The sequence below is a fragment of the Biomphalaria glabrata genome, chromosome 2 (genome assembly GCF_947242115.1).
Source record: "Biomphalaria glabrata chromosome 2, xgBioGlab47.1, whole genome shotgun sequence".
Lineage (NCBI taxonomy): Eukaryota > Metazoa > Mollusca > Gastropoda > Planorbidae > Biomphalaria > Biomphalaria glabrata.
In genome coordinates, this window is record NC_074712.1 from 7,174,497 (window position 1) to 7,199,945 (window position 25,449).

General features: G+C 33.6%; 3 protein-coding genes across 4 annotated transcripts in view; 2 read left to right on the forward strand and 1 right to left on the reverse strand.

Moving 5' to 3' along the window:
• LOC106074827 (DNA-dependent protein kinase catalytic subunit-like) overlaps nt 1-10,694 on the reverse strand; it is a 91,571-nt gene extending 80,877 nt beyond the window's left edge. Inside the window, exons 1-16 of the mRNA XM_056018603.1 lie at nt 10,438-10,694; nt 9,461-9,537; nt 9,137-9,229; nt 8,638-8,712; nt 8,131-8,242; nt 7,149-7,261; nt 6,884-6,983; nt 6,097-6,248; nt 5,571-5,663; nt 5,350-5,409; nt 4,462-4,557; nt 4,204-4,286; nt 3,766-3,850; nt 2,669-2,837; nt 1,283-1,446; nt 702-839 (exon numbers count right to left, since the gene is read on the reverse strand). Coding sequence (XP_055874578.1) covers nt 702-839; nt 1,283-1,446; nt 2,669-2,837; nt 3,766-3,850; nt 4,204-4,286; nt 4,462-4,557; nt 5,350-5,409; nt 5,571-5,663; nt 6,097-6,248; nt 6,884-6,983; nt 7,149-7,261; nt 8,131-8,242; nt 8,638-8,712; nt 9,137-9,229; nt 9,461-9,537; nt 10,438-10,576 — 1,749 coding nt within the window. The 5' untranslated portion in view covers nt 10,577-10,694. The remainder of the gene's footprint in view (nt 1-701; nt 840-1,282; nt 1,447-2,668; nt 2,838-3,765; nt 3,851-4,203; nt 4,287-4,461; nt 4,558-5,349; nt 5,410-5,570; nt 5,664-6,096; nt 6,249-6,883; nt 6,984-7,148; nt 7,262-8,130; nt 8,243-8,637; nt 8,713-9,136; nt 9,230-9,460; nt 9,538-10,437) is intronic.
• A 57-nt stretch (nt 10,695-10,751) lies between these two features.
• On the forward strand, nt 10,752-17,184 carry LOC106074826 (ADP-ribosylation factor-like protein 16). Of its 2 annotated transcripts, none has more exons than XM_056018902.1 (6): nt 10,752-10,989; nt 11,190-11,295; nt 12,786-12,829; nt 13,600-13,719; nt 14,530-14,645; nt 15,528-17,184. In XM_056018902.1, exons 2-6 carry the CDS (start codon nt 11,229-11,231, stop codon nt 15,709-15,711), a joined length of 531 nt encoding a protein of 176 aa, XP_055874877.1. In that variant the 5' UTR covers nt 10,752-10,989; nt 11,190-11,228; the 3' UTR covers nt 15,712-17,184. The 2 variants fall into 2 exon arrangements, with proteins under 2 accessions (XP_055874877.1, XP_013091145.2); XM_013235691.2 differs by lacking the exon at nt 10,752-10,989 and adding an exon at nt 10,991-11,029.
• A 3,046-nt stretch (nt 17,185-20,230) lies between these two features.
• On the forward strand, nt 20,231-25,230 carry LOC106067194 (uncharacterized). Its single transcript, XM_056018903.1, has 4 exons — nt 20,231-20,435; nt 20,803-21,045; nt 22,412-22,621; nt 23,819-25,230. Exons 2-4 carry the CDS (start codon nt 20,812-20,814, stop codon nt 24,095-24,097), a joined length of 723 nt encoding a protein of 240 aa, XP_055874878.1. The 5' UTR covers nt 20,231-20,435; nt 20,803-20,811; the 3' UTR covers nt 24,098-25,230.
• Nucleotides 25,231-25,449: the final 219 nt, after the last annotated feature.

Here is a 25,449-nt window from a genome sequence, read left to right on the forward strand (position 1 = left end):
TTATTCATGGCAAACCAGTAACACAGACTAAAAACGCAAAATACCTAGGTGTTATAATAAATGAAAAACTGTCATGGAATCCACATATTGATGAAACTACAAAAAAATCAAACAAAGCATTAGGATTTATTAAAAGAAATTTCTATAAATCAAATAAGAACATAAAACTAAAATGTTATTTAACCTTGGTTAGGCCAATAATAGAATATGCATCCTCTGTTTGGGACCCCTCAACTCAAGAAAACATTAAGAAACTAGAACAGACACAAAATAGAGCAGTGCGATTCATAACAAACGAATATTCACATTTGACTAGAGTAACACCTTTAGTAAAATCACTAAATTTAGAAAGCCTTCAGGACAGAAGGCTCAAAAGTAAAGTAGCAATAATACATAAAACACTGAACCATAATCTTCAAATACAAAAACAAAATTTAATAAAATACTCTGAAAGACACAAAGATAAAGGCACATTCCTCATCCCATATGCTAGGACAAATTTGTACAAATACTCCTTCTTCCCTAGTGCTATTAGAGCATGGAATGGGTTGCCTGAGCTAGCCAGGAAAACCAGTGACTTGGCAGAATTTAAGTCATTGGTTAATATGCATGACTAAATGCATGACGCGTAGGACGTAATCATCTTCTTTTTTGAAGTAACGTCTGTATTATATAAGAAATGCATACGAAAAAACATTTACTTTATCAGAGTCTTCAGACGTTGTTGCCTCCAAGTCAAGTTTATTCAAGATCTTAAGAATGGCTGTCATTATCTCATTATAAATTGAATGAGTCAGTTCATCTCTTTCAGCCAGTGTAAAATCCTCAGCTGATAAGTCCTAAATGAAAGGATAGGAAAGACCAATATAATGTGGGAAGATAAAGGTTATTTGGGAAAGTTGGTATAACAAAATTATACGACAAATTTTTTTTTGTTGTCTTTCATTCTGAAAAGAACATGGATCTATTATTTTCCTTGAAATAAAATAGAAACTAAAATAAATATTAAAGCTTTATCTTAAAAGCATAATGAATGTTTTGTATATATCACCAGTTATGCAAACTAAATACATTAACATTTCAAAAGCATCTTGCATTTTAATACACATCCTATATTAAAATCCACAGCATCGTACAATTAAGAGCAAAATCTATAGAACCTAATTGCTAAATGTATTTGAAGGACATTTTTGCACATGAATAGCTAAAAAAAAAAATAATGAGGCCTTAAAATTTATTTATAAAAATCTTTGTAGAACAGCCGAAAAAAGAATGTCCTAACCTGAGTTGTGACTTTCATTTGACAGCTACCTAGCAGAGTGGCCCACAGAGAGATGTAATCTTTGTAAGAGATTTTCTTTATCCCGTACTCGTCCAAGTTTTCATCCGTTTGGCTTGTCTCAGCAACAACAGGGTGTGAGCATGTTCTGATTAGACTCTGGTACACTGAGGAACATCACAGGATTATAACAATAATTTTACCTAATCTTTAAGGACAGATAAGGAAAGGGTTTCAAATAAGTACAGTCAAGGCCCCCATTCTGTGCAGCTATTAGCTTAAAAAGGCTTCATTTAATTTATTATTATTATTATTATCATATATTTATATTATTAAATAATGTTGTTTTTTTAAGCTAAAGGACTAAGTAGGTAGGGGCTGAGTTATTTTTTTACAAAGTCGTTGAAGTCATGTGCTGGTAAAGATTCTTTTAAACTTGTCATGATTAAATGGCGACATTAGAAACATCTCTTTTACTGTTCTAAGGGTGAAAATTACATTAGAGCTGATTGATTTGGTTAAGCAGGATCACAGGATTATGTAACCATAGTAAAGAGAGAGGAGTCTATAAGTCAAATATAGAATTTAGTGTAGAATGTGGTATATAATAAGAAGTTAGTTGAAGTGGCCCTAAAGTTATTATTTCCAAGTCCTGGATAAGATATAGTAAGGTATCTCATATCATCATTAACATATTTGGGTGAAGTAAAATGTAAAATCATTGCTGAATTGATAAGATTAATTGTTACATTTTGATTTACCCTAAGCTAATGATCATATTATTTAATTGGAATAATGCTATATCTATATTTGGATGAAGAACTGTGTTAAATCTATCTTTCTTGGTGCCTGACCAATTGTGGTTCCTGTTTTACAGTGATATACATCTCTTTGTATACTCTATAAACTAACAGAAAACTATGGTTGTGCTGCATGTGCGCTGGACTGTTGCTCGGTGGTCTCGATGTTCATACCCTGCTCCCTGCCATCCCAGTCGTCCTGCGGGAGGTTTGGACTAGGAAGTAAATTATCTTCAACTCTGATGGAACATCCCAAACATGTAAAACATTTTTTTTACAGTTAAATGCTAACAATAAACTTTTCAATAAATAAAAAAAATTATGAAAATTTGAGTCTCAGTATGGCTGCCTGGTCATGTGTCATGTGCTCTTGGCTTTTATATGCATAGTCTTGACCCTTTCTGCCATCTACCCCCCCCCCCCCCCCCCCCTCAGTACTGCAAGAGGTTTTGGCTAGGATGAAATAATTATCCGTTCTGAAGGAACATCCGAAACATGAAAAACAAACAAACATTCATGCACCATCTTCTGTTGTTGAGCTAATTTTTATTGTAACTTGGGAACACCTTCTTTACCATATATTACTTACCCACAGAGGTCAGAATTTGTTGAAAAACTGTTGGTTTCCTCTTGAGGCAAAGAAGCAAAATCAAAATGGACTTGACACAATAAAACTGCTGACTCTGGTTTACTTTAGGAATGTGTTCCATCAAAAGCACCATCAATTTCTCCAGCACAAGACTATTGGGTAGAGATACCTGGACATATTTTTTTTTAAAGTAATATTTATTCATAAAGTGATATTTTACTAATTGGCTAATGAAGCATTTTCAAACTGGAAAATGACTACACCTGGACATTATGACATGAAGGCACCTGGGATATGACTATATCTAGTGAAACACTGAGTACATGTAGGCCTACTTGTAAAAATCCCTTTTCTACACCATGCTATCTATGAGAGCGGATGAGTGTTAAGTTACTCTATTTCTATGAGTGACTATTAATTAGAGTGTCGTGGCTAGCTTAAGGAACAACTACCTTTACAGCTCCAAAGTTTGTCAGGAACCCATCAGAGTTGAGTAAACTCATGCGCATCTTAAAAATCCAGAAGTTCAAAATTCCAGAGTTCCCTAAAATTTTAACCTGAGACCCCTCAGGTCAGAGACCAAGGGCTTTAGCACATTGTGAGTACTAGAAAGAGAATAAGGAGAGGTGTGGTGGATGAGTGGTAAAGAGCTTGGCTTCCGAACCAAGGGTCCTGAGTTAGAATCCTGGTGAAGACTCTGATTTTTAATTTCAGGGTCTTTGAGCGCCTCTGAGTCCACCCAGCTCTAATGGGTCCCTGACATTAGTTGGGGAAATGTAAAGGCAGTTGGTCCTTGTGCTGGCACATGACACCCTCGTTAACCATAGGCCACAGAAACAGATGACCTTTACATCATCTGCCCTACAGACCACAAGGTCTAAAAGAGGAACTTTACTTTTACTTTCTTAAATAAGGAGACATCTTTTCTAAGAACACAATGAGAAAAAAGTGTGAGAAGCACTGATATAATTTTGTGTAATTTATCATTTTAAAAAAATTTATGAGATAAAGGGAAAGTTTAAATGTTAACTTACAATAAGATAAATCCTCATTTTTTTTAAAATGTTTATAGTATTACATCTCAAATGTGGACTCACCGAGTCTATCTGTGATATGATGTTAGCAAGAGATATCAAATAACTTGGTAAAGACATAAGTTTGTCCTCAATCTCTTCCAATTTTCTGACGAGAAAATGAAATAAAATCTACACATTGAAATGAAGATATTTGGCAATTTTAAAGAAATGTGAACATTTTATGTATTTACCTTTATATACAATAATATTACAAATAACAATATCTTTATTATTCTGAAAGTAATTTCTTTTATAACACATAAGAAAATATGAGAAATATATAAGAAACAAAAATACATTTTTGTTAATTTACTAAGCATCAGTCAGCCACAAAAATGTATTTTTGCAATGCATTTCTTTTAAACTAACTTGCATATCAAAAGTGTATATAAAATTACTAAACTGAAGTCATTTAAAGTCACTATACAGCATAAATGTTTACTTATTAACAAAACATACCCTAGAAACTGATGTTCACACTGACTAACCATCTCATTGAACATGAACTGAGTATCAACTTCTGATAAGAAGATTCTACAAGGCTGATAGAATAATTTCAAAGCATTGTTTAAGTTCACAGATTTTGATGCATACAAAATTTCTTGTTTTTAAAAATTAATTTAAAAAAAAATGTATAGTCTTTAGTGGGTTTTAACTTTTTAAAAACTTAATATATTATAACTTTGTAAATTTGTTAAATTAAGATACAGAACTTACAGCTGCCAATAACCCATATCCTTTAATAGCCATTGAAACCTCCTTTGAAGAAGAGTTAGGGTTCTTCATAATCTTGTTAAAGTTCAACAGAAAGAACTGTAGAGAGAGTAGTTTATTCTTTACCGAGCTGTTTACATATTTTTTTCAACAAGCTTAATTTAGAATGTTTAGTAAATTGTGTGCTCTATGTCAATAATATGTAACAAGCAAAATATTAAAAAAAACACTTTAAGTTGAAACTTTACATAATTATTATTGTTGATGACAACACATTAAAAAATCCAAAAATCAATTTTCTTTTACATAGAGACAGTATTGTAGTAAAGGGAGATAAGTCTTGCGTAAAAAATTAGGTGGTTGGCTAAAAATTTGAAACTAACAAAAGATATCCATCGAACTTTTTTATAAACCTTAATAAATCCTTCTAATAAACCTCATAGATACAAATATAGCTCCGTAGTTAAAACATCAGCTTGCTATCATTTTATTTTATTGCTTTTGAAAAGCCAGCACAGAACCTTTTCTTAGATATCCCACACACACACACAAAAACTAGCCAATAAAGTGATTGGACCATTATGCAAACAGCATGCCAAAAGCATGAAAGTTGTGCTAAACAAAAAAAAAGCAATTTAAAAATGTCCACACAAATTTATTAATCTATTAAAAATTAATTACATAAAGGATTCAAAATAAATTATATAATTTCACTCATTATAATATAAGCTTTGTTTTTTTTAAAGTGTTTTAATTTTTTTGTTTGCATTTTAATACCATAACAGAGCACCCTAACCCTAATGCAGCAAAAAAAATTACTTCATAAACATCCAACTGAGGTGGCAAGCAGTAATTAGCGCAAAAAAAAATATTTAAAAAAAACAACTTTACCTTAAATATGGCACCCTCTTTGTGACCTTGTTTGGCTCTGTCTACTAATGCTTCTGACACCTAGGATAAGAAATTCATGTCATTTTATAAGTGATAAAAGTGAAAAGAACACTGCTGTCAAAGGTCAAAGTTTATTAACCTTAAGAAACTATAAACCTGATGCTTGTAACAGCAGAGAGAAATGATAAGGAAAAAAAAAAAAAAGATTTAATGAACAAAACCTCTTTAGTGAATGCTTCCATGGCTGCAACTCCTAAATGTACGACTTCCTTGTTACGGTGATGGCTCCATTTTTGTAGCTGTTCATACATCCACTGTGGATTCAAAAATAGAAAAAGATCAAGATGTCTCTTTGTGTAGTCACTCAATGAACTTCTCTGTGTAGTATCTGTTCTCTTTTGTGGAATGTCGTTTTCAATTGAAAAAAGGAGTGTGTAAAATGTTTGACATGTTTCGGATGTTCCTGCAGAGTTAAAGATAATTTACTTCCTAGTCCAAACCTCTCACAGGAGGGGATGGAAGCGGAGAGGGTTTGAACCCAAGACCATCGATAAATCCGAATGACAGTCCAGCATGCAAACCACACAACCAGGCAGTCACCCTTGTTATCACAATAAAGATCAATAAAGCAGTGATAGTCTTAGCCTAAATTATATAAATGTGTACTCATTGTCCTATATGTTGATTGCATATAAAGAATAAAACAACAGAAATTTCTATCATAATCATGAGTATAAATGAGAATACCTTGTACTCATCAATCATAAATTGCCTCATTTGTCCAGCATGTCTAACCAAGAGTTTAAGAGCAGCTTTAATGGCTTCGTATCTTGAGTAATCAATATCTGCATTAATAACCATTCTAAGATATTTGAAAATCTCATAGGCATGCTTTGAACCTGTGGAGCCATAAATAAAGACATAAAATTGTTCATTTACAAATTAAGAATGGTCACTGATTCAAAATTTTCAGTAATCAGACTAGTAATCTAGAAATTTGTCACGTTATTTATATGAACTTAATACAAAATTGTGGAATTACTTTCTACTCTTAATAACTTTTAAAATATGAAATGTTTAATGTTTAAAAAAAAAAATGGAATATCTGAAGATAACTGAAAGTTTAATAACAACTGGTAAAAACCAAAGTGAATCCGCATCTAGATCACATTGGATTAAAAGTAAAGCAGTTATAGGATATGATAAAAGTTGAAGCTTTCATAAAATTTGATAAAAACTGAAGGATGGATTAAGAAACAGAATAGTGTCTTTGCCATTTTTTTTTTATTCAAAAGTTTTATATATTCTTTAATGAATATAATATAATAAAGTAAGTTTCAATTATTTCTCCCATCACTCATTAGTTACGAGCTATGAAAATATAATAAATATGAATATAATAATGTAAATTTCAGTTGATTATCCCATTACTAATTAGTAAAGAGCTATACTTATCTTTTGTAAAAGCCATAATTTCAATTACTTTATTCAATCATAATAAAAAAAACATGATTTAGAAAATAGTACAGTCTACCTTCTTCGGCAGATTGGGTGAAGTTTAACATGAAACAAGAAAGTCCTTCAAGGCATCCAGCCACAATGGACATCTCTGGTTCTTTAGTTTTAGACATCAACTGAAAAAGATACTCCCAACTGTAAAATATAGCCCTGGTTATGTTTGGTATTACCACTTTTTATTGTTTTTTTGTTTGTTTGTTGTTTTTTTTTTTTTGGGGGGGGGGGGGGGTTGTTATATAATTTGCTCTTTTTTTCTACAAGAAGTATATGACATTAGTTACCTCTACTTTTAAAGCACTGACATATACACCAGCTAGTCTTTCTGAATAGTCTGCTATCATGTCAGGGTGCAATTCTGCCAAGACACCAAGCAGATGATATATGCCAGCTCTCACTTAAATTAAGAAAATTGAGAAACACAAGATTATAAAACAGCCATTTCAACTTTATTCAACATATAAAATTAAGATTTGTTTATGGTAAGATATAATATATATATATATATATATATATATATATATATATATATATATATATATATATATATATATATATATATATATATATATATATATATAAGATATAATATAACCATAAGACTGTTTTTTTTTGTTGTTGTTTTTTTTTAGACTTAAAACCCTTTTCGATTTTGTTTAGAAAGAAATCCAAAACAGGATCCCAATGATGATTGGGCCCCATGATGACCTTCTGACCACTGTTAAAACTGTATGACCTTGTAATGAGATCCTCAGGACTTGCAGACTTTTAAGAAGCAAACAGTACCATGTAAAAGTAGGATAGGCAGACAAAAGAAGCAATGGGAAGACAACAGTAAGGAATGGGTCAGTCTGTCAGTGGACGAAACTCTAACCCTGGCAAAAGACAGAAAGAAATTGAGAAAGATGGTTGACAGATCAGTCCAACAGACAAAGGGATAGGTGAAGGTGAAGAAAGAAAAAAAAAACAACAGCAGATTCGAATCTTCCTTATTTTCTTGTGATCAATTGTTAGTTGCTCCGATTTAAGAGATAATTTCTCCTAAGCCATTGTTCATGACAACAAAACAGAAACATTTATAAAACAAATGAAATTCAACCCAAAGAATCAATCTTTAAATAAATTTATGTATATATGAATTTTAGTATGTGCTAGAGAAGTTAATTCCTTTACTGTTATTACAGTTTAGTGTTATTATTTTTAAAAAATAACAATATTAGGAGTAATAGAGTTTAAAAAAAAATTTAAAAATTCATAAATCCAAACCTGTGGGTTGCAGCTTTGATACAGGCTTAGCCAACTCATTAAAAAACTTTGTAATCAAATCATCAATGACCAGTTCTTCGGCAGTTGGTGTACTAGCAGTCTGTTCCAAAATCTGTCACATCATCAAGAAATATTAATACTCAAAAATGTTTTAACAATGCAAATATTTATAACAAAGTTTGATGACTTATTCAATGCAAAATAAAAGTAAATATATATATAGATAGCTTTGTAGTCGAAAATGAATGGCATTGGAGTTCGATCCTTGCTTTAAAAGCCGGCTACATACGTGACATGGGTAAGTTTGGTCTGCTGCAGTTATGCCAGCTTTTTTTATATTTTTTTGTATTTTTTTCTTTTAATAAATGAATGAATAAATGAAATGAAATAAATAAAAGTATAAAAACTGAAGCAATAGATTGTATAATTATATTAATTATATTAGTTATAGTAGTAAACTTTAAAATACATTTTTAAGCTATAGTAAGACTCTATGCCTGGAATTACCTTTATAATGACAGGTATAGCTGCTTTTTTTACTTTTGCATGTCGATCTCTACTGTACAGTGATACACATGTGTCCTGAAAGTAAAATTTTTCCGACAGCTTTAAAAGAATGTTGACAGATGAATATCCTCCTAATTAAAGCAATATAATCACAGAAGTAGACTACTTTTTAAAAAAAAAATGTACTATTCCAATTAGCTAAATAATGTGTGATTGAATTTCTAATTCTATTTTCCATCTAAGAGCTAAGAGGGAATGTAGTTTGATAATGAGGTATTTTTGGATAGATTCTTTTATTAGTATGTTTCTATAACTAACTCCCATCTCACACAGACATGTTGCATTGACCTCTATGTGCTTTTGAATATCAGGAAGTTTCTATTTAGACCATATAAAATATACATTATATACTTTGGCAGATTTGTTTCCTGAATTGAGGCTCTAGTGCACAGTGGAGTTTAAATGATAAAAAACAAATGAAAATTAAAAAAAAACTTACTTTGATGTCAACAGCATAAGGAACAACTTTGCTGCCAAATTTCTGCAGCACATCTGAGAGCAGAAGCAAAGCACTCGTCTTTCCATTTTGAAGCTTTTCAAAAGAAATGAGATGTTAAGTTTGAAAGAAAAAAAGCACACTTCTATGGCATTATTTTTTGACTGGTAAATATGTTTTAAAAAAAAAGGTGAAAAATTATTTTAGCATTTTCATTTTTCAGATCTACAAAATAGATTACTACAAGATAACAAATTATATTTCATTAAAGTGTGATGATTGACTAAAATATTTATAATCAATATAAATAGTAATAAATATTTATACCTCCTCTACCGTGAGTGTTTTTTTCAAAAAACTAATAATTCCAGTCTCCTTGTCAAACAGTAAGGAACAGGCATGAGCTGAAAAAATAAAGAAAGAGAAGAGAAAAATGTAAAAAGACAATTGTTTAGGTCAATGCAGATTTTTTTAAGACCTTGTATAGATGTAAACAAACATAATTAATTTAAGAATATTTAGAGAAAGATAGAAGGTCAAATAGAAGGTTAAGAAGCTTGAAGAAAATACTAACATAACAAAATACGAACATAGCTAAATACTAACATAGCTAAATATACTAACATAACTAACTAAACAATCTAGAAAAGTCTTTGTGCTGGACTAACAAATAAGTAGGCCTAGTTCAGTGACATTAGTCTGATTATTCTGTGATGGATAGTTATTGATCTTTAGTATTTTCACTATGCTTTTTTTATTCAACTATAATATTATATATATTTATATATATATATGGGAGGTGGCTGTGGCTGAGTGGTTAAGCGCTTGGCTTCCAAACCTGGGGTACTGGGTTTGAATCTCAGTGTGATTTTGAGCTTCTGGATTTTTGGGGCGCTCCTGAATCCACCCAACTCTAATGGCAATGGGTACCTGACTTTAGTTGGGGAAAGTAAAGGTGGTTGACCGTTGTGCTCGCCACATATGAGACCGTGCTCATTAATCGTTGGCCATAGAATCAGACTAAATACTTAACAAAATATAAAAGACTGATATATACTGATAGGATGGGGAATAGTTATAACTTCTGTTGACAGTAATAGTTGCAAGTTAAAAGGGGGGGGGGGGGTTGGGTAAAGGAGTGAATCCATGATAAATAACTGTGAGTGAGGTTACCATTGAATGTTGTGAAATAGAAATGGTGCTATAGTCACTATACGTCTATAGAGCAGAACCGTGAGAACCTGAATTACGTCTTTTAAATTAATTTAATCATTTATAGAACTTTATAATTTATAGTAGCCTACTTATATCGGGTAAATCTTGTAAACATGTCAGCTTTATGTCTTCAACAATAATTTCAATCTGCTCTCTATTTCTTGAGAAGTCATTTTGATCAATCAGAGCATGTAAAGACTGGAGACAATCACTCAGTCCTAAAGCCATGCCCGATGCAAGCACTGCATAAATAGATCTAGATCTTGGTGTAAACTAGATATGACTATGCCTATTATTATTATAGTCTATTTGTATAGATCTAGATATAGACTATCTATAGATCTAGTATATTATATATAGGTTATATGAAAAACGAAAGTAGATCTTTTGAAAAAAAAGATTCATTAATTGGGAGTTGCTAGATCTAGTCCACAAGATCTAGAATCGAAATCTAAACTACGATACTTTTTTTAGAATCTAATTCTAATCTAATGTTTATTCAGAAAAACGTCTTTATATTTTTGTATTTATTGCCGTTAATGAGATCTAGAAATAGACCTTAATTTGTTTTTTTTTTTTGTGTAGATCTATCTAGATCTTGATAAATTTCATTGAAAAAAAAATTTCTGTGGTTGCTAAGCGTAAGCATAACTAGTAACTTGAAAATTGAATCGTTTCCGTGTCAGTCATTTGAGTCATAGTTTATATACTACAATATACTAATACTAATACTTATATTAATTACTCTATTATACTCTATAGGCTTGAGTATAAGGCAACTAGATCTAGATCTATAATCTAGATCTAGACTCTATATCTTATGATCTATTCTATGTTCTAGTCTAAAACTTATTCTGACTCTCACTCACGCTCATCGTAAATGATTTTACTGATTGGACCTTCGTCAACTGGCAAAACTCTTCTTCTCAAACGTTTGCAAAACAACAGTATCTTTTTTATATTTTATTGTAAAAAAAACTAGACTAATTAGATCTAGATCTACTATCTAGTCAATCTAGATCATAGTAGATCTATATTATTTTATTCTTTACTATCTTCTCCCTTGCCCCTTGTTTTTCATACTCAGAATAGTCAGAGGAGATCACAATAAATAATCAATTATATTAAATTATTATATATACTAATATAGATCTAATAATCTATTATTCTATATATATTGTTATAAACCTGGTGGTGGCACAGATGGGGATAGTGGTATGTGTGTAGTCAGCCGACGCAAATCGCCCCAGGCCAGCGCTAGACAAGCGGTCAACCGTGACGAGCTACGACGGTCAGCCAAGACGAGTGTCAACATGACGGTTCGGGAAGGATCGGCGTCATGAACAGAGCTCAGAAGCGTCACCAGGGATGTAGTCATCTGACCACCCAGAATGGTCCAGCGACGTTCTGTCCGGTTCTAGAAGGCCATTAAGGACCCTATATAAAGAGCGGAGGTGTCACAGTCAAGACGGTTCACGACAGGGCTCAGAACACGGTCGACTACAGCACATTCAACGGTGTGGTTCTGTATGGAGCATTACGACGGTTCAGTGCGGAGTACTGTCAAGTACAGTTGAGACGACTGGCGTCTTGATCTTGGTCTGCGATCGAGTCCGACACAACGAGCCTAGTGTGTGAAGTCAGTCCTGAACTGTTGAACCCAGTGCAAGCCCGGAACGAGACGGAGAGGCCAGTGCAAGAGTTGATACGGCGGTACAGTGTTATTGGAGAGATATTTGTACAGTGTACGTGTTGCCAATTGTACAGTATTGGCTGTTATTTATTCAACTATTAAAGTGTTATGTTACTTTGGAGCCCTGAGTTGTCAAGTTCTTTAAGTTGGTGGTGTATGGTGCAGTTTGCAGAGAGCCTGGATATTGAGATTGGTAACAATATATAAAATATAAACCAGACTGTGGCGATGTTTTGTCTCAAAAGGTTTAAAGAATCATTATAGATCTAAATCTATATTTTTTTATGTGTCAATCTAGTAACTCTAATCATTGGTTTTCCTGATTCAGGCAACCCATACCGTTCTCTAATGACTAATGTCACTTGGGAAGAAGACCAGCCCTTGTACCAATTTGTCCTAGCAAGTGGAATAAGCTTATAAGAAATGTGCTTTAATCTTTATGTCTTTCTGAATATTTTAATATTAGAATATTCATATAGATCTGGAGCTTTCACCCTCTGGGGGTTTGGGATGGGAGGTATTATCTTCATGTCTGAAAGAACATCTAAAAGTTAAGTTGGTATACAAAGTATGATTTGAAATTAAAAACATGAATCTATTATTTGAAGCAGAAACATATTATTCAATTGGTTTTACTCGTACTGTTGCAGGTGATTAACCCTTGTCTTTTTTATTATATTTTTATTTTAAGGTAGGCTATGTCTTATATAAATTTATTTGTATTAACCTTAACAAAATAAAAAGACTCGACCAGCACAAAAGATGAAGTTCCATCCACCATATCAACTGTAAGTAAATCTACCTTTTTTGCAAGCAAGAAAATATTTATAGATCTGTATATTTTTAGCACCTATGATATACATGTGTAAATCAAAATATGTAAAATAATTATAGTTTAAAATGCTAAATTCTGACTCTTTAGTTCCTAAGCCAGTTAGTCTCTGTTCTGTCTTTACTGCACAGATATAGATTATTGTGATGTCATAAATGTATAAAATACTTGTTATGTTTATAAGTTTATCAAGCTTTATATTCTGAGGAATGATTTCACATTCTTTGATCAGATCTCCAAACACTGGCACGGTGGCTGAGTGATATATGCTTGGCTCAAATCCTGGCGAAGGTGGCTTTTTAATTTCTGGATCTTTAGGGGCCTCTGAGTCCACCCAACTTTAATGGGTACCTTACATTAGTTGGGGAAAGTAAAGGCGGTTGATCATTGTGCTGGCCACATGACACCCTCATTAACCTTGAGCCACAGAAACAGATGACCTTAACATCATCTACCCTCTAAATTGCAAGGTCTGAAAGGGTACTTTACTTTTTTACTTTTTCTTTAATCACACACAAACCAATATTCAATTTGAACCTGTCTATTCAAATAAAAGTGATTCACATCAATCTCTGCGATTTCAATTAGTTTTGCCTGAACCATCTTTTTTTTTTCCGTACAAAGCGGATAATCATTTTTTGTTGTTTATAAAAATCCATAATGTAATTAAGAAAAAAAAAATCATTTATGATAAAACTTTCTTTAAATGGATGTGATAATTCTCAGGTTGGTACTAACATTATGACAGTGAATGTGTTAAGGAAAGCTGAGGTCACTATAAGAGAGCTTGGTGGAGTGATGGGTCCAATATGGAACAATTACTATAAAGATTCTCATTCAATTATTGTAAGTTGTTGTTTTTTGATTAGATCATTTTTAGCATTCTATTTGAAACATACTATCTTTCTCCTTCACCCTGCAGAAGATTTAATTGCAAAATGTAATGATATATTTTTTTTCTAGCAATAGCATCTGTAACCTATTTTTACAAAGCTAATATCAACTCTGTCTGTCTGGCTGGTAAATGTGTATACATGTTATATATTTCTCCCACACCCTTTCTAGGATCAGACTAAAACTTTGCACAATTATTCATTGGCATAGACAAGACACAAATTTAAAAAAGGGAAACAATTAGTCAATTAATTACTGGTAACTAATTATTTTGTTTGATACCAACAAGGGAAACAAATCCTTCAGTATTCACACGTACGGTTCAATTTTTAGGTTTAGTCCCATGGCTAAAGAGACAAACTTTTTAATATTTAAAATTATGGTGTTGTAAATAATTGTTAATGCTAATCCTCCCTAAAACATTCCGATCAAGTTGATACTTAAAACAATTATTTATTGTATCTAAAAAATACATGAATCAATCAAAAAAAAAAAGTAAATTAATTATTGGTAATTTATTGTTTGATATCAAAGGAAATAGCTTGTACATAATAAGAGTGGAGTTCTTCCCCTTTAGATAAGCTTTGTTTTAAAAAAAAAATTTTTTTGCTTGTTACATATGAACTGTTGAGCTTAGATCTTTTTGTTTTTAAAGTAGAATAACTAAATAAATCTTATTAGTTGCTGTAAACTACACCTGACTTGATCTTTGTCTTAATTTTCAACACTGAATTTTAGTTTTTTCACTCTTTTGCTTTAAAGTTTATGATTGACATGTCAAAGCACACCCAGTTGGCTGTGGCCTGTGTGGAACTTATGACTATGTTGAATCATCCCTCAACACAAAACCTGCCCTTGTTGATTCTTCTGAATAAAATGTGAGTAGTTAACTAGGGGAGGCACAGTGGCTGAGTGGTAAAACTCTTGGCTTCCAAACTGAGTGGTCCTGGGTTCAATCCTGGCGAAGAATAGGATTTGTAATTTCGTGATCTTAAGGGCATGTCTAAGTCATCCCAGCTCTAACAGGTACATGACATTAGTTGGGGAAAAAGTTAAGGCGGTTGGTCATTGTGCTGGCCCACAGAATCAGATGATTGCAAGGTCTCGAAGGGGAACTTTTCTTTACTAATTATCTAGGAAATGGCTTTTGGTCATATGGTATGCCCTCTGGAATGTGGAATGTCGTCATGATGGTCCCAGGTTGTTTGAGCCCAATCTCTCCCCCTCACCCCCCCCCCCACCCCCAACTTTATGAGCAAGATTTAGGTTAGAATGTAAATATGATTTACGAAATTATTTTTTAGTTTGTTTTCTCTATTTTGAGTATATAAAGTTCTTCTTTACAGTTGAGTAGATCCTGGGATTACTGCTACAAGATCTAATAAGGTTTTTCAAGATGCATTGATACAAAATACTATTTCTTCAAGATTTTTAAAGAGTTAATGAACATCTTATTTTTCTGAGACTGATGGTAGATCTGAAATCAAATTTCACAAAATAGTTCTAAATATGTTTAGTTCTTTCATCTGTATCTCTCCATAGCACTTGGTTTGCAATAAATATGGTAAAATAAAATTGGGATTTCATCTTCCAAGGAAAGAGTGTAAATCTAGATCTCTTGAAGAAAAAGTTGTAATAATTTATAATGCAGATGTGTTAGAGGTTATCCATTTTGATGAATAGTATATCTGATATGTTGATTCATTAAAATATTCTTTTATATAAGTAGATCAATAATTGTTTTTTGCTTTTTATTTTAGTGATGTTCAGTTTGGCGTAACTAGATTTGAGCTAGACAGTCTCCTGAGGCTGGATGATTTGATTAAAGTGGCCCCACAGAAAATCACAATTATAGAGATCAGTGCTAGGACTGGCAACAATCTGGACAAAGTGGCCAGGTGGATCTATGAGCAAAGTAAAGGAAAAGAAAGTACCTCAACTTGATGGAAACAGATGGTCAAGAGGAAGTGTTTGTGTTCAGTGGAATGTTTATTACTTGTGCTCACTTCCCTGTACTACACTAACTAAAAGTTTTAAGAAACTTTGTCTACAAAGAGTTTCTTAGATTTCAATTGGAATGAGGACTTTACTAGCTTTAAAAGTGTTGACCCAGAAGTTTGGCTACATTGTGAGAAAGTAAGTATTGACTACACTCTGGTGAACCCATTACACAGTGAGTTTAAAAAAAACATAGATTGATTAAAGGACACTTAGACCACAAAGAAGATGGTTGAATTGAACAGGAAGTAATCCTAATTCATTAACGTTTCACTCATATCTTATATGCTGACTTGATTGGAGATATATATGTTTGTTTCAATGAGATAATGTTTAGAGAGAAGGAAAAAAAAATGAAAGAATTACTGACATTGCAATTTTTTATTTGTATTGTAACTTCTGTAAATAGATTATTCACTTAGTCAATTACACTATATTTGGGAAAGCTTACATGGTAAGGGCCATAATGTGTTTCTCTACAGTCAGTGGCCATCAAAAAATTAAAATAGATTGCAACAACATTATCAATATAAACATAACAACTAATTTCAAAACATATTGTTGAAAAAACAAAATAAATACTTATTTAAGTGCTTGTTATATGGTCATGCTGTTTCCTTTTTAAAAAAAAGATATGCCCCACAAAAAAATTCCCTCCCTTGAGAAATGCAGTTCATGTTTAATAGCTGACTGAAGTGTGCTCTGCTGAATTATTGTTGTATTGTATCTGGTTTTTGTATTTCCACATCATGACCTGTTTATTATGCATACATTTTATTCTATGAAATAGATTTCTTGTTTATCTGACTTCATTTTTTTTTATATGGATCCATTTTAAAAGAAACAACAAATCCATGGCTTTGGGGAAACATTTTCTCTCCATCTCACTATTTCACAGACCCTGACCCTTTTCTAGCAACCAGCAATTTCTGTAGCAGTTATGCATCATGATATTCTATTTTTTTTTATTTTTTTTTAGATCTTTCAGTTCAACATGAACATGTTCATAAATTTTATGAATCAAGTTTTTTTTTTGTTTTTTTTTTTTGTTTCTTTCTATATTTAACATTATCTTTGGATCAGAGGTCAGAACACTGACTAATTCATCATGTGTCCGTTTGGCTAAACCAATTATGATCTCACATTTTTAGAGATAATTCTTAACAGAACTTGGAAAGCAGAATTTGTTTGACAGGAATTCTATGATCATACCCAGTATACTTCTATTTATTTATTTATACTTCTATTTGTTTATTTAATGTGCAATATGAACCTTGTTTACACAAGTTTACTGGTATTGTACTTTTTCCCCTTTATTTCCTTATTTATTAAAAATGTTTGTGCACTTTGATTATTCTAGCTGTTTTAACACTAAGAAGAGAAAGTCTTTGTAAATAAATAAGACTAGAACAAGACTTATTGAATTTTTGTTTTGTCAATGCTTATGCTTATTCATTATATTTAATGCTTAGAAAACACAAGGAATGATATAATAAAGAGGTGGCTTGACTTCATTATATTTTTCTAAAGGATTGTAGCCAAAGTATTTGGAAGGTTAAGTTTCATTAAGTTAAAACATCTGACCCTAAGGATGTCACCTTCATCTGGCATAGAGGGAAAGAAACGGCAGACAGAGAAGCAAGAGAGCCCTAAATGAAGCGGTTTCAGGAATCTAAATTTCCTGCCCGGACCTGAGACAGAGTATTGTCTCTGCCACTTACCGAGAGTGGCAGGACAGGTGGGAGACTGAGACCCACAACAAACTTAGACGGGTTGAGGCGGATGTCAGGTGGCGGTCCACATCCAAGGGTCTGATACCATGTCCAGACTTAAGATTGGCCACACCTACTTCACGCGTGCTAAAGAGAGAAGAGCCCCCCCCCCCCCACTGTGTGAGTACTGTGACTCTTGTCTCACCGTGGAACATATCCTCCTTGATTGCCCCAGCTACCAGGATATTAGAGGGAAACATTTTAGAAGAGATAATCTCAAAACACTGTTTGATCATGTGGGGACATATAGGGCTTTATCCGGGAGGTGGGGTTGACTACTAAAATTTACAAGAGAATTTCATTCAATTTTTTTACATTTTTACTATTTGAGTTGTGAATGGACATTATTTTCAATAACTTAGTTCTATAACGTTTGGCACTTGAGCTATTAAGGGGAAGTTACCCTTGAGGAATTATAGACACGACATGGCCTAATTTTTTCGATGTGCCAAAAACCTCAAAATATCATTTAAGTTTGAGGTTAGGCACATCGGCACAATTTAGGCTTGGTAGCTTGTGGTTATTGATGATCACTCCTGCTCCCCTCTTCATTGCTTGTGATAGTGATAAGAAAATGAGTAAGGCCTGAATTAATTGAAGCCATGGGCAGTATTGTAGTGTCTTAAATTGACGTTGCAGTGGTCTCCTTTTTCTTGTATTTAACTAGATGCTTTGTCATGTTATCCGTTTCTGTGTTGGGCCACCAGATGTATATTTATACTTTACCCATTTAAGTATATATGCTAGGACAAATTTGTACAAATGCTCCTTCTTCCCTAGCGCTATTAGAGCATGGAATGGGTTGCCTGAGCTAGCCAGGAAAACCAGTGACTTGGCAGAATTTAGGTCATTTTACGATTGGTTAATATGCATGACTAAATGCATGACGCGTTGGACGTAATCATCTTCTTTTTTTGAAGTAACGTCTGTATCATAAAAGATAAGTTACAGCTAGGGTAAACCTAACTCATGTTTCACCTGTCAGACACGTACAGCAGTAGGCCTATTTCCTAACCACAGTTATTTTGGGGCAATTACACAATATGCTAAAACTTCCCCTTTGAAACTCTACTGAAATTCTTTTGGAATGGAAGCCAACCTATAAATGAAAAGATGTTATCAGTGCCTAAGATCTGATCCAAGTTCAATATGAAGTAAATGGAAACAATTAGCAAATAGATTTAAAACAAGCGACAGTTAACATTGTAAATGGAATTCGGGATGAATATATTTTTTTAAAAAAAAAAGGTCATTGCGAAGAGTGTAATATAGAGACAAAAATATTTTACGATCTAATTCAATATCGAGAAATTGGTCAATGCCTAAGAATTTATGTGGCATTTTACGCTTATTAGATAACTTCTCCCTTTGCCAATTGGCATGTAAATAAAGAGGCCAATCCTTGATGTACAAGCACGGTCACAGGTTAGGTGTGTGACATTACCAGACGCTGTAGCGTTTTCAACATTTTTTTCCAATTTCTGGTGTGTTCACCATCGACAATCTGCCTGCATGTGTTCGTTGTTAGTTCTCATTCAAATTATCCGATATTGATCTATCTCAGTGTTTCCCAAACGTTTTCCTTAACGGAACACTTTGCACATTCTGATTATTTAGCGAAACACTTTGTTAATTTTTTTTTTAGAGAGGTTAATAAATTCACGTTATTCCATTAGTTCGTGGGACACCTATTCAGATAATTTCACGTGGTGGCCTACTAGTTAATAATTCCAGTTGCTCGTGGAACACAGGTTGGGAAACACTTATCTATTTAAACGTCGGACTGTCCCCTCCAGCTTTGAGAGGCTACCTAGACCAGTGATGCCCAAAATACGGCCCGCAGGCCACGTCCGGCCCGCGAAGTGGTTCTATCCGGCCTGTTTAAACCTCAGAACAAAGTGTAGAAAATCTTTATCTACTTTAGGGGCCTCACTATTATAACCTTTAACACTTGTGCGTTTCTGAAGTGGGACTCGTAAATGAATCTACCAGGAAAAGTGAACGGATCTTTACTTTTATGTGGAACATAATAATAAGCTAACCATTAGCCAACATATTTAATTTGTAAAGCATAAATTATATAAAACAAATCTGACGCCCTTCGAATAAAAAGAATGTTAAACTACGTTTAGAGATTGGATTAATGTGAATATTTATCAAAAAGAAACAAGAAAATGAGTCGTTAGTAAAGCCAGCTACACTGTTGCTCATGTTGTAGTAGAGAAATGAAGCCATTTTCTGACGCATGAAAAGAAAAAGATAATAATTTCCCATTAATGAATGTAAGTACTAGATCCACGGGTTTCTAATCAAATAAATTCAGCTCAATTTCATTTCGTTTTTGTACCTTTCCGTTTATGTGGCCCGCGACACCAGTGTCGGAAATTAAAATGGCCCGCAGGTCGATTTGTGTTGGGCATCACTGGTCTATATGATCCGTTCTAGACATAAAGTTTTATTTCAAAGTTTAGGAGCTTGCACTGAACACACTCACACACTCACACGTATTAGATCTAATTAAAGGCACCAAACATTTGATAACTGAAGCCTTTATGTCTGAGCCGACTCGCGTGACATTCAATAGGCCTGCTTGTTTCCAGTTGATTGAAAATCTATTCTTTTACGTACTTCCTAAATATCGATCTCGTAATATTTTATGGGTTTGTTGGGGTGTGACCATAACTGCTCTGTTGCAAATCATAGACACAGGCGCGCGCGCACACACAAAGTAACAATGTGTTCAGATTTAGCAGCAGTGTTTTATTTAGGTTTAGAAACAACGGCACAACATATACTTTAATTTCAGCAATTTGTAATTTACATGATATTCTGTTGGAAAAACACATGCTGTATTTTAGTATACACCATTGTAACTGAGGTAAACAGTCAGCCTTAAAGGTAAGTTTTTCAATCACTTGAACAAACCTTATAGATCTGCATATTTGTGTGCTTAATACTTTATTTAAAAAAAAAATAGCAGCAACTGTTGTTTTTTTTTTAAATTCATCTATATATAGTCCTATCTACTAGCAATTTGAATGTATCGTTATTTTCGATAGCTAAGAATGTAGCCTAATTAATTAAGCCAATAAGCAATGCTCTCTCTCTCCCTTTCTCTCCCCTTATATATTAATATATTTCTACTTTCTACTCTGCAATATATAAATAAAGTTAACATTTTCACTTGTATTAAAGTTTTTGTTAAGCTTTAGCTGTTTAAATGTTAAGATGTAAAAAAAAAATATTCTTTTTTTTTTAAACTAAGCATTTATAAATGGGCGAAGAGAAACACGAGCCCCCAAGAGAAGTGGCCAACAAAATGTCCTCCCATGATTCCAGTCCAACAGAAGCAACAGAGCTGCCTTCACTGGCCACTATAGACACCAGCTCAACGAACAACATCAATATGAAACAGTATGTGAGTGTCAAGCAATCATTACCCAAAACGAGGCTGACAAGCACCATATTGTACGAGAATACGAGTCACGACAGACATTTGGAACTCAAGGTAGATCAAAGCTTTGCTTCGAGTACAATTCCTGGTAGATCAAAGCTTTGCTTCGAGTACAATTCCTGGTAGATCAAAGCTTTGATTCGAGTACAATTCCTGGTAGATCAAAGCTTTGATTCGAGTACAATTCCTGGTAGATCAAAGCTTTGATTCGAGTACAATTCCTGGTAGATCAAAGCTTTGCTTCGAGTACAATTCCTGCTCGAGACAATGTTTAATTAGCGTTTTTCCTTTGCCAAAAGAAATTGAAATCCCTCTGCAGCAGACGATATTTTTTGTTAAGGATTTGTAATGTGCGATTGAGACCATGCAGCAAAATTATTAAAATAACAAAAAATAAATGGCCTCCTTCAGTCGCAAAGCGACTATGGATCATCTCATGGAAATGAGATGAATGCCTGGGCATTAGCTGTGGTCGGAACGATGTCGCACACACATCAGTTCACCCCTTTCCACGCAGCTGATGTATCCAAAGGCTATTTGAGACGCATGCCATTAGGAAGCATTTTATAAGTAGTGGAGTGCTTTCATCCATTACCACTTCCGGCAATGACAACCTTGCGGAACCAGCAAAATGATTAGGCCAAACACAACCTCGAAGATATCAAAGCAATGTTGTAGTCCATGCCGCTCGTACATAGCAAAAAGCACTTTCTAACGTTTTTTTCAAATAATAAGTTTATAGTGTAATGTTTTTTATATAGTTGATGAATTTCAAACAAAATTAATTGTCAAAAAAAAAAAAGATAACGTGCTCGGGTATCTGTTTCTTGCTGCTGTCACTTTTTTAAAAAGTTGTCTGCATTGAAAAAAAAAAATCTCTCGTCGCGACCAGACCGCCCATTTGGTACCGGCCCACCGAACATTTGCCCGATTGCCCATATAGCCAGTCCGCACCTGCTTTCTGTTATAACTTTTTGTTAGCCTACATGCAGATGATGCAGGCCTACTATTTTTAGACTTTAAACTATAACTTTTAACGGTACTGTATAGCCTACTAACGTGGGCTCATTTAGAAATGGTCTTATTTTTTAAAAATATAAACAGCCCTTAGGTTTTTAAATTTTCGGCCTGGCAAAAAAAAATAAAAAAATTCTGTAATGTTTTCTTTAAATTTGCTCGAAATGTTTACTGCTATTTTGAAATCGAATTTTGAATTTCGGGATTTTTAAGGCGCCCCTGAATTCACATGTAAGATGCGTTATACAAAAAAAATCATTGAGTACCGGCAGTGCTTTTTTTTGTGACGGTACGCACCGGTACGGCGTACCGGCACCTTTTTCAATGTTAGAAAAAAATTGCTCGTATTAATCTAATAAATATTTGTAATTTTAATATATGTTTTAATTGTTCTTCAACTTAGTTGGCATCTCTGGAACATCGAAGAGAGAGAACTCTTGAAGCGTTTGAAATAAGCAGACGAGCATTCATCAAGCAGCAGGCGAAAAAACGTCGGAAATGGATGAGAGAGGATGAGATCAAGCTATCTAGCCTCAACCTCCCAAGCTTGTCGCCTGCTGTTGTGGAACGACGACCCAGTGTGGAAGTTGTTTATCATTGTATTCTTAACAATGTAAGTGCCCCCCCCCCACCCTTCTATTTCGTTTTTTTAATTAAGTTTGTTGTATGGACGCTATTCGGCTTAATGTGAAATATATTTTATACAAAGGACGGTCAACGCTGCAATGATTATTTTGGTACCTTTTTGTATGGAGAAATGGGTATCCTATAAATTACAAACGTTCATTCAATGAAAAAGAGAAGTACTTCCTGCTCGTATCCATGTATCAATCTAGTCATGCATATGAATTAGAGACTTAAATTTTACGTTGTCATTGGTTTTTCTGGCTGATTCAGGCAATCCGTCTCATGCTTTAATGGCATTAGTGAAGAAATAGAACTTGTACAAATTAGTCCTAGCATATGGACTAGAAATGTGCTTTTTTCTTTGCATCTCTCTGAGTATTTTCATTTTTTTTTTATTTGTATCTGTAAATTATGGTTTAGTGTTTTATGTATTATGTCTACTTTACTTATTAGTATTCTATCCTGAAGTGGGTATTTCTGTAATGGTATTTCTCTAGTCAGATGTTAATATTCGTTTATTATAAAGACAGCCAACAGACTAAGGGTAGGCGAAGGTGAATTATAAATAATCTCTATATTTTACACTAGTTATAGTTTCTTTATGTTTTCTTGTGCTGAGAGAACCAGTACAGAGGGTACATGTATCAAGATTGGTTTAGCCAAGGTTAATTAACTAGAATGTCCGTTTTATGTTATCGTTTGTATTGTAAAGTGATTGATCTGTTTTCTAGAAATCTTTTAAACATTTTGTAGTGGTATTGAATTGTTAAGGGGCGACGTAGATGACTGGTAAAGTACTTTTTGCTTCCGAACCAATGAGTCACGACGAGTTTAAATTCCGGTGAAGATTAAGATTTTGAACTTCCTGATTTTAAGAAAATCCATGAGTTCACCCAAATTCAAAAGATATCTAACATTAATTGGGGAAAAGTACGGCCTTAGAAACAGATAAACTTTACATCTTACGCCACAAGGTCTGTAAAGAGGATAGAGGAACATCTTACGCCACAAGGTCTGTAAAGGGAATAGAGAAAGTAATAAAAAAAAACTTTAGATGTCTTCATAGAATTGAAAAGTATATTATAGAATATAAATATAGATCTACTACTGATATATTATAATGCCTTTTTTTTTCCAATCAACACCATACCCTGTAACACTTGTTTGTACCTTCTCAATCTAGCCAGAAACTGAAACTAAACAACTCAAACGTAAGCCTGTCCTGCCGATGCTGAAAATGCGCAAAGAAAGGACGGAAATTGTGTCACACCACGAGAAAACGTTCTTAACCCGGCTACCTTCGTATGTCGAGATTGACTACAAGGTACAGAACAAGTTTGATTCCTACAGAGGGAAGGACTTCCTTAACCACGGCTATCCCTGCAAGGACGAACGCTTTGTCAGGCTACACACTCTACTGCAGCCAAGGCCCAGAAAGAAGCGCTTGTGGGAGATATTTTAAACCCCCCACGTACATCTTTTGAATTTACAATTAGAAAGCTATATTTACTTTTAGTTGCACTGGTCCTCTGTAACATTGTTTTGTTTCATATTGTCAATTAAATGTAGCCTTTTAATAACTCTTAAGCTAATTGAATTGTGATCGAAAATGAATCACTATATATTTGTTTTTCTTCATTTCTTCATATAACTGCCAATACCTCCAATACCTTTGTGTTCGTGTTCCGGGTGTCATTATAAATAAACTATGACTTCTATAGAGCGCTACTTTCATGCATATAGCATGCTCAGAAAGCTTTGGTCCAATCTCATTTGTGGACCAGTGTGTGTGTGTGTGTGGGGGGGGGTATCTAGGAGTTGGTTTTCCGTGCTGCCTTTAGGCGCTCAGTAAACACAACTCTGCTCGAATCGGTTGTCGAACCTCGGGCCTTCATAGGTAGCCAAGCCTAGCACTTAGCCTCTCGACCACGCTTCCCACAACAATACCAAGAGATCTGGACGTTAAACTAGAATATTAATTCATTTCCAGAATGTAATATACCCTTAATGGTCCCTGTGTAGCATGTATATTTTTCTCAAATAGACTGTAAACTGAACAACTTTCATCAAATTGTACGGTTTAATTTGTTCATAGCATAGATTTTAAAGTTTGTTTTAACACCTACACCCCTAGAGTCTTACTAGACGATTTATAGACAAGGAATCACAAACATTAGCCATGAATTTTGCTTCTCACAACTATACAGTCACTTTAGAAAGTTTAGACACTGCAGCTTCGAGCATGATACTTTTAGGAAGAGCTTTCGTGAACTTAAATTAATTATTGAATAATGTTTTTTAAAAATGTAATGTGAAAGGCTATTTTTTTATTTAAAAAAAAAAAGGGAAATTTAAACTTTCGGAGGAAACCCCGAGTGGAAATAAACGAGACGAAAGTAGTTCTTTTTTTATGTTTTTTTTTTTTTTTTTTGGAGGGGGGGGGGGGGGAGAGAAACGGTTTACGTCTTCTGTGCTGTAGAAACGGTTAGTACGCTCTATGCTTTTAAGGAGGGTCATGTTATGCTTTAATTTGAAAAGTATTGGATAATCTTGTGGTTTTATGGAATTTAAATACAGAATAAAACGTTTAAGAGGATTGTGTTGTTTACACTTGTTTTCCGTATAGTTTTAATGAAAGAAAGAAAAAACTAAAGTAGGATATGTTTTAAACAAGGGAAATAATCTATTCTATAGAGTGACAGAAACAAAGAAAACGAGTGAAAGAAAGAGAATGGTGGGACAGTATTTACACACATATATATACTTTTATGTAAATATCTATACTTATTACTACAATTCAATTCCGAGTAATGC

Excerpts from the sequence above, each read along its gene's own strand:
- LOC106074826 (XM_056018902.1), top strand. The coding sequence starts at position 11,229 with ATGATTTTACTGATTGGACCTTCGTCAACTGGCAAAACTCTTCTTCTC. Across the intron at positions 11,296-12,785 it reads CAAACGTTTGCAAAACAACA|ACTCGACCAGCACAAAAGAT; the intron begins GTATCTTTTTTA and ends CAAAATAAAAAG. Across the intron at positions 12,830-13,599 it reads TTCCATCCACCATATCAACT|GTTGGTACTAACATTATGAC; the intron begins GTAAGTAAATCT and ends GATAATTCTCAG.
- LOC106067194 (XM_056018903.1), top strand. The coding sequence starts at position 20,812 with ATGGGCGAAGAGAAACACGAGCCCCCAAGAGAAGTGGCCAACAAAATG. Across the intron at positions 21,046-22,411 it reads ACAGACATTTGGAACTCAAG|TTGGCATCTCTGGAACATCG; the intron begins GTAGATCAAAGC and ends TCTTCAACTTAG. Across the intron at positions 22,622-23,818 it reads ATCATTGTATTCTTAACAAT|CCAGAAACTGAAACTAAACA; the intron begins GTAAGTGCCCCC and ends TTCTCAATCTAG.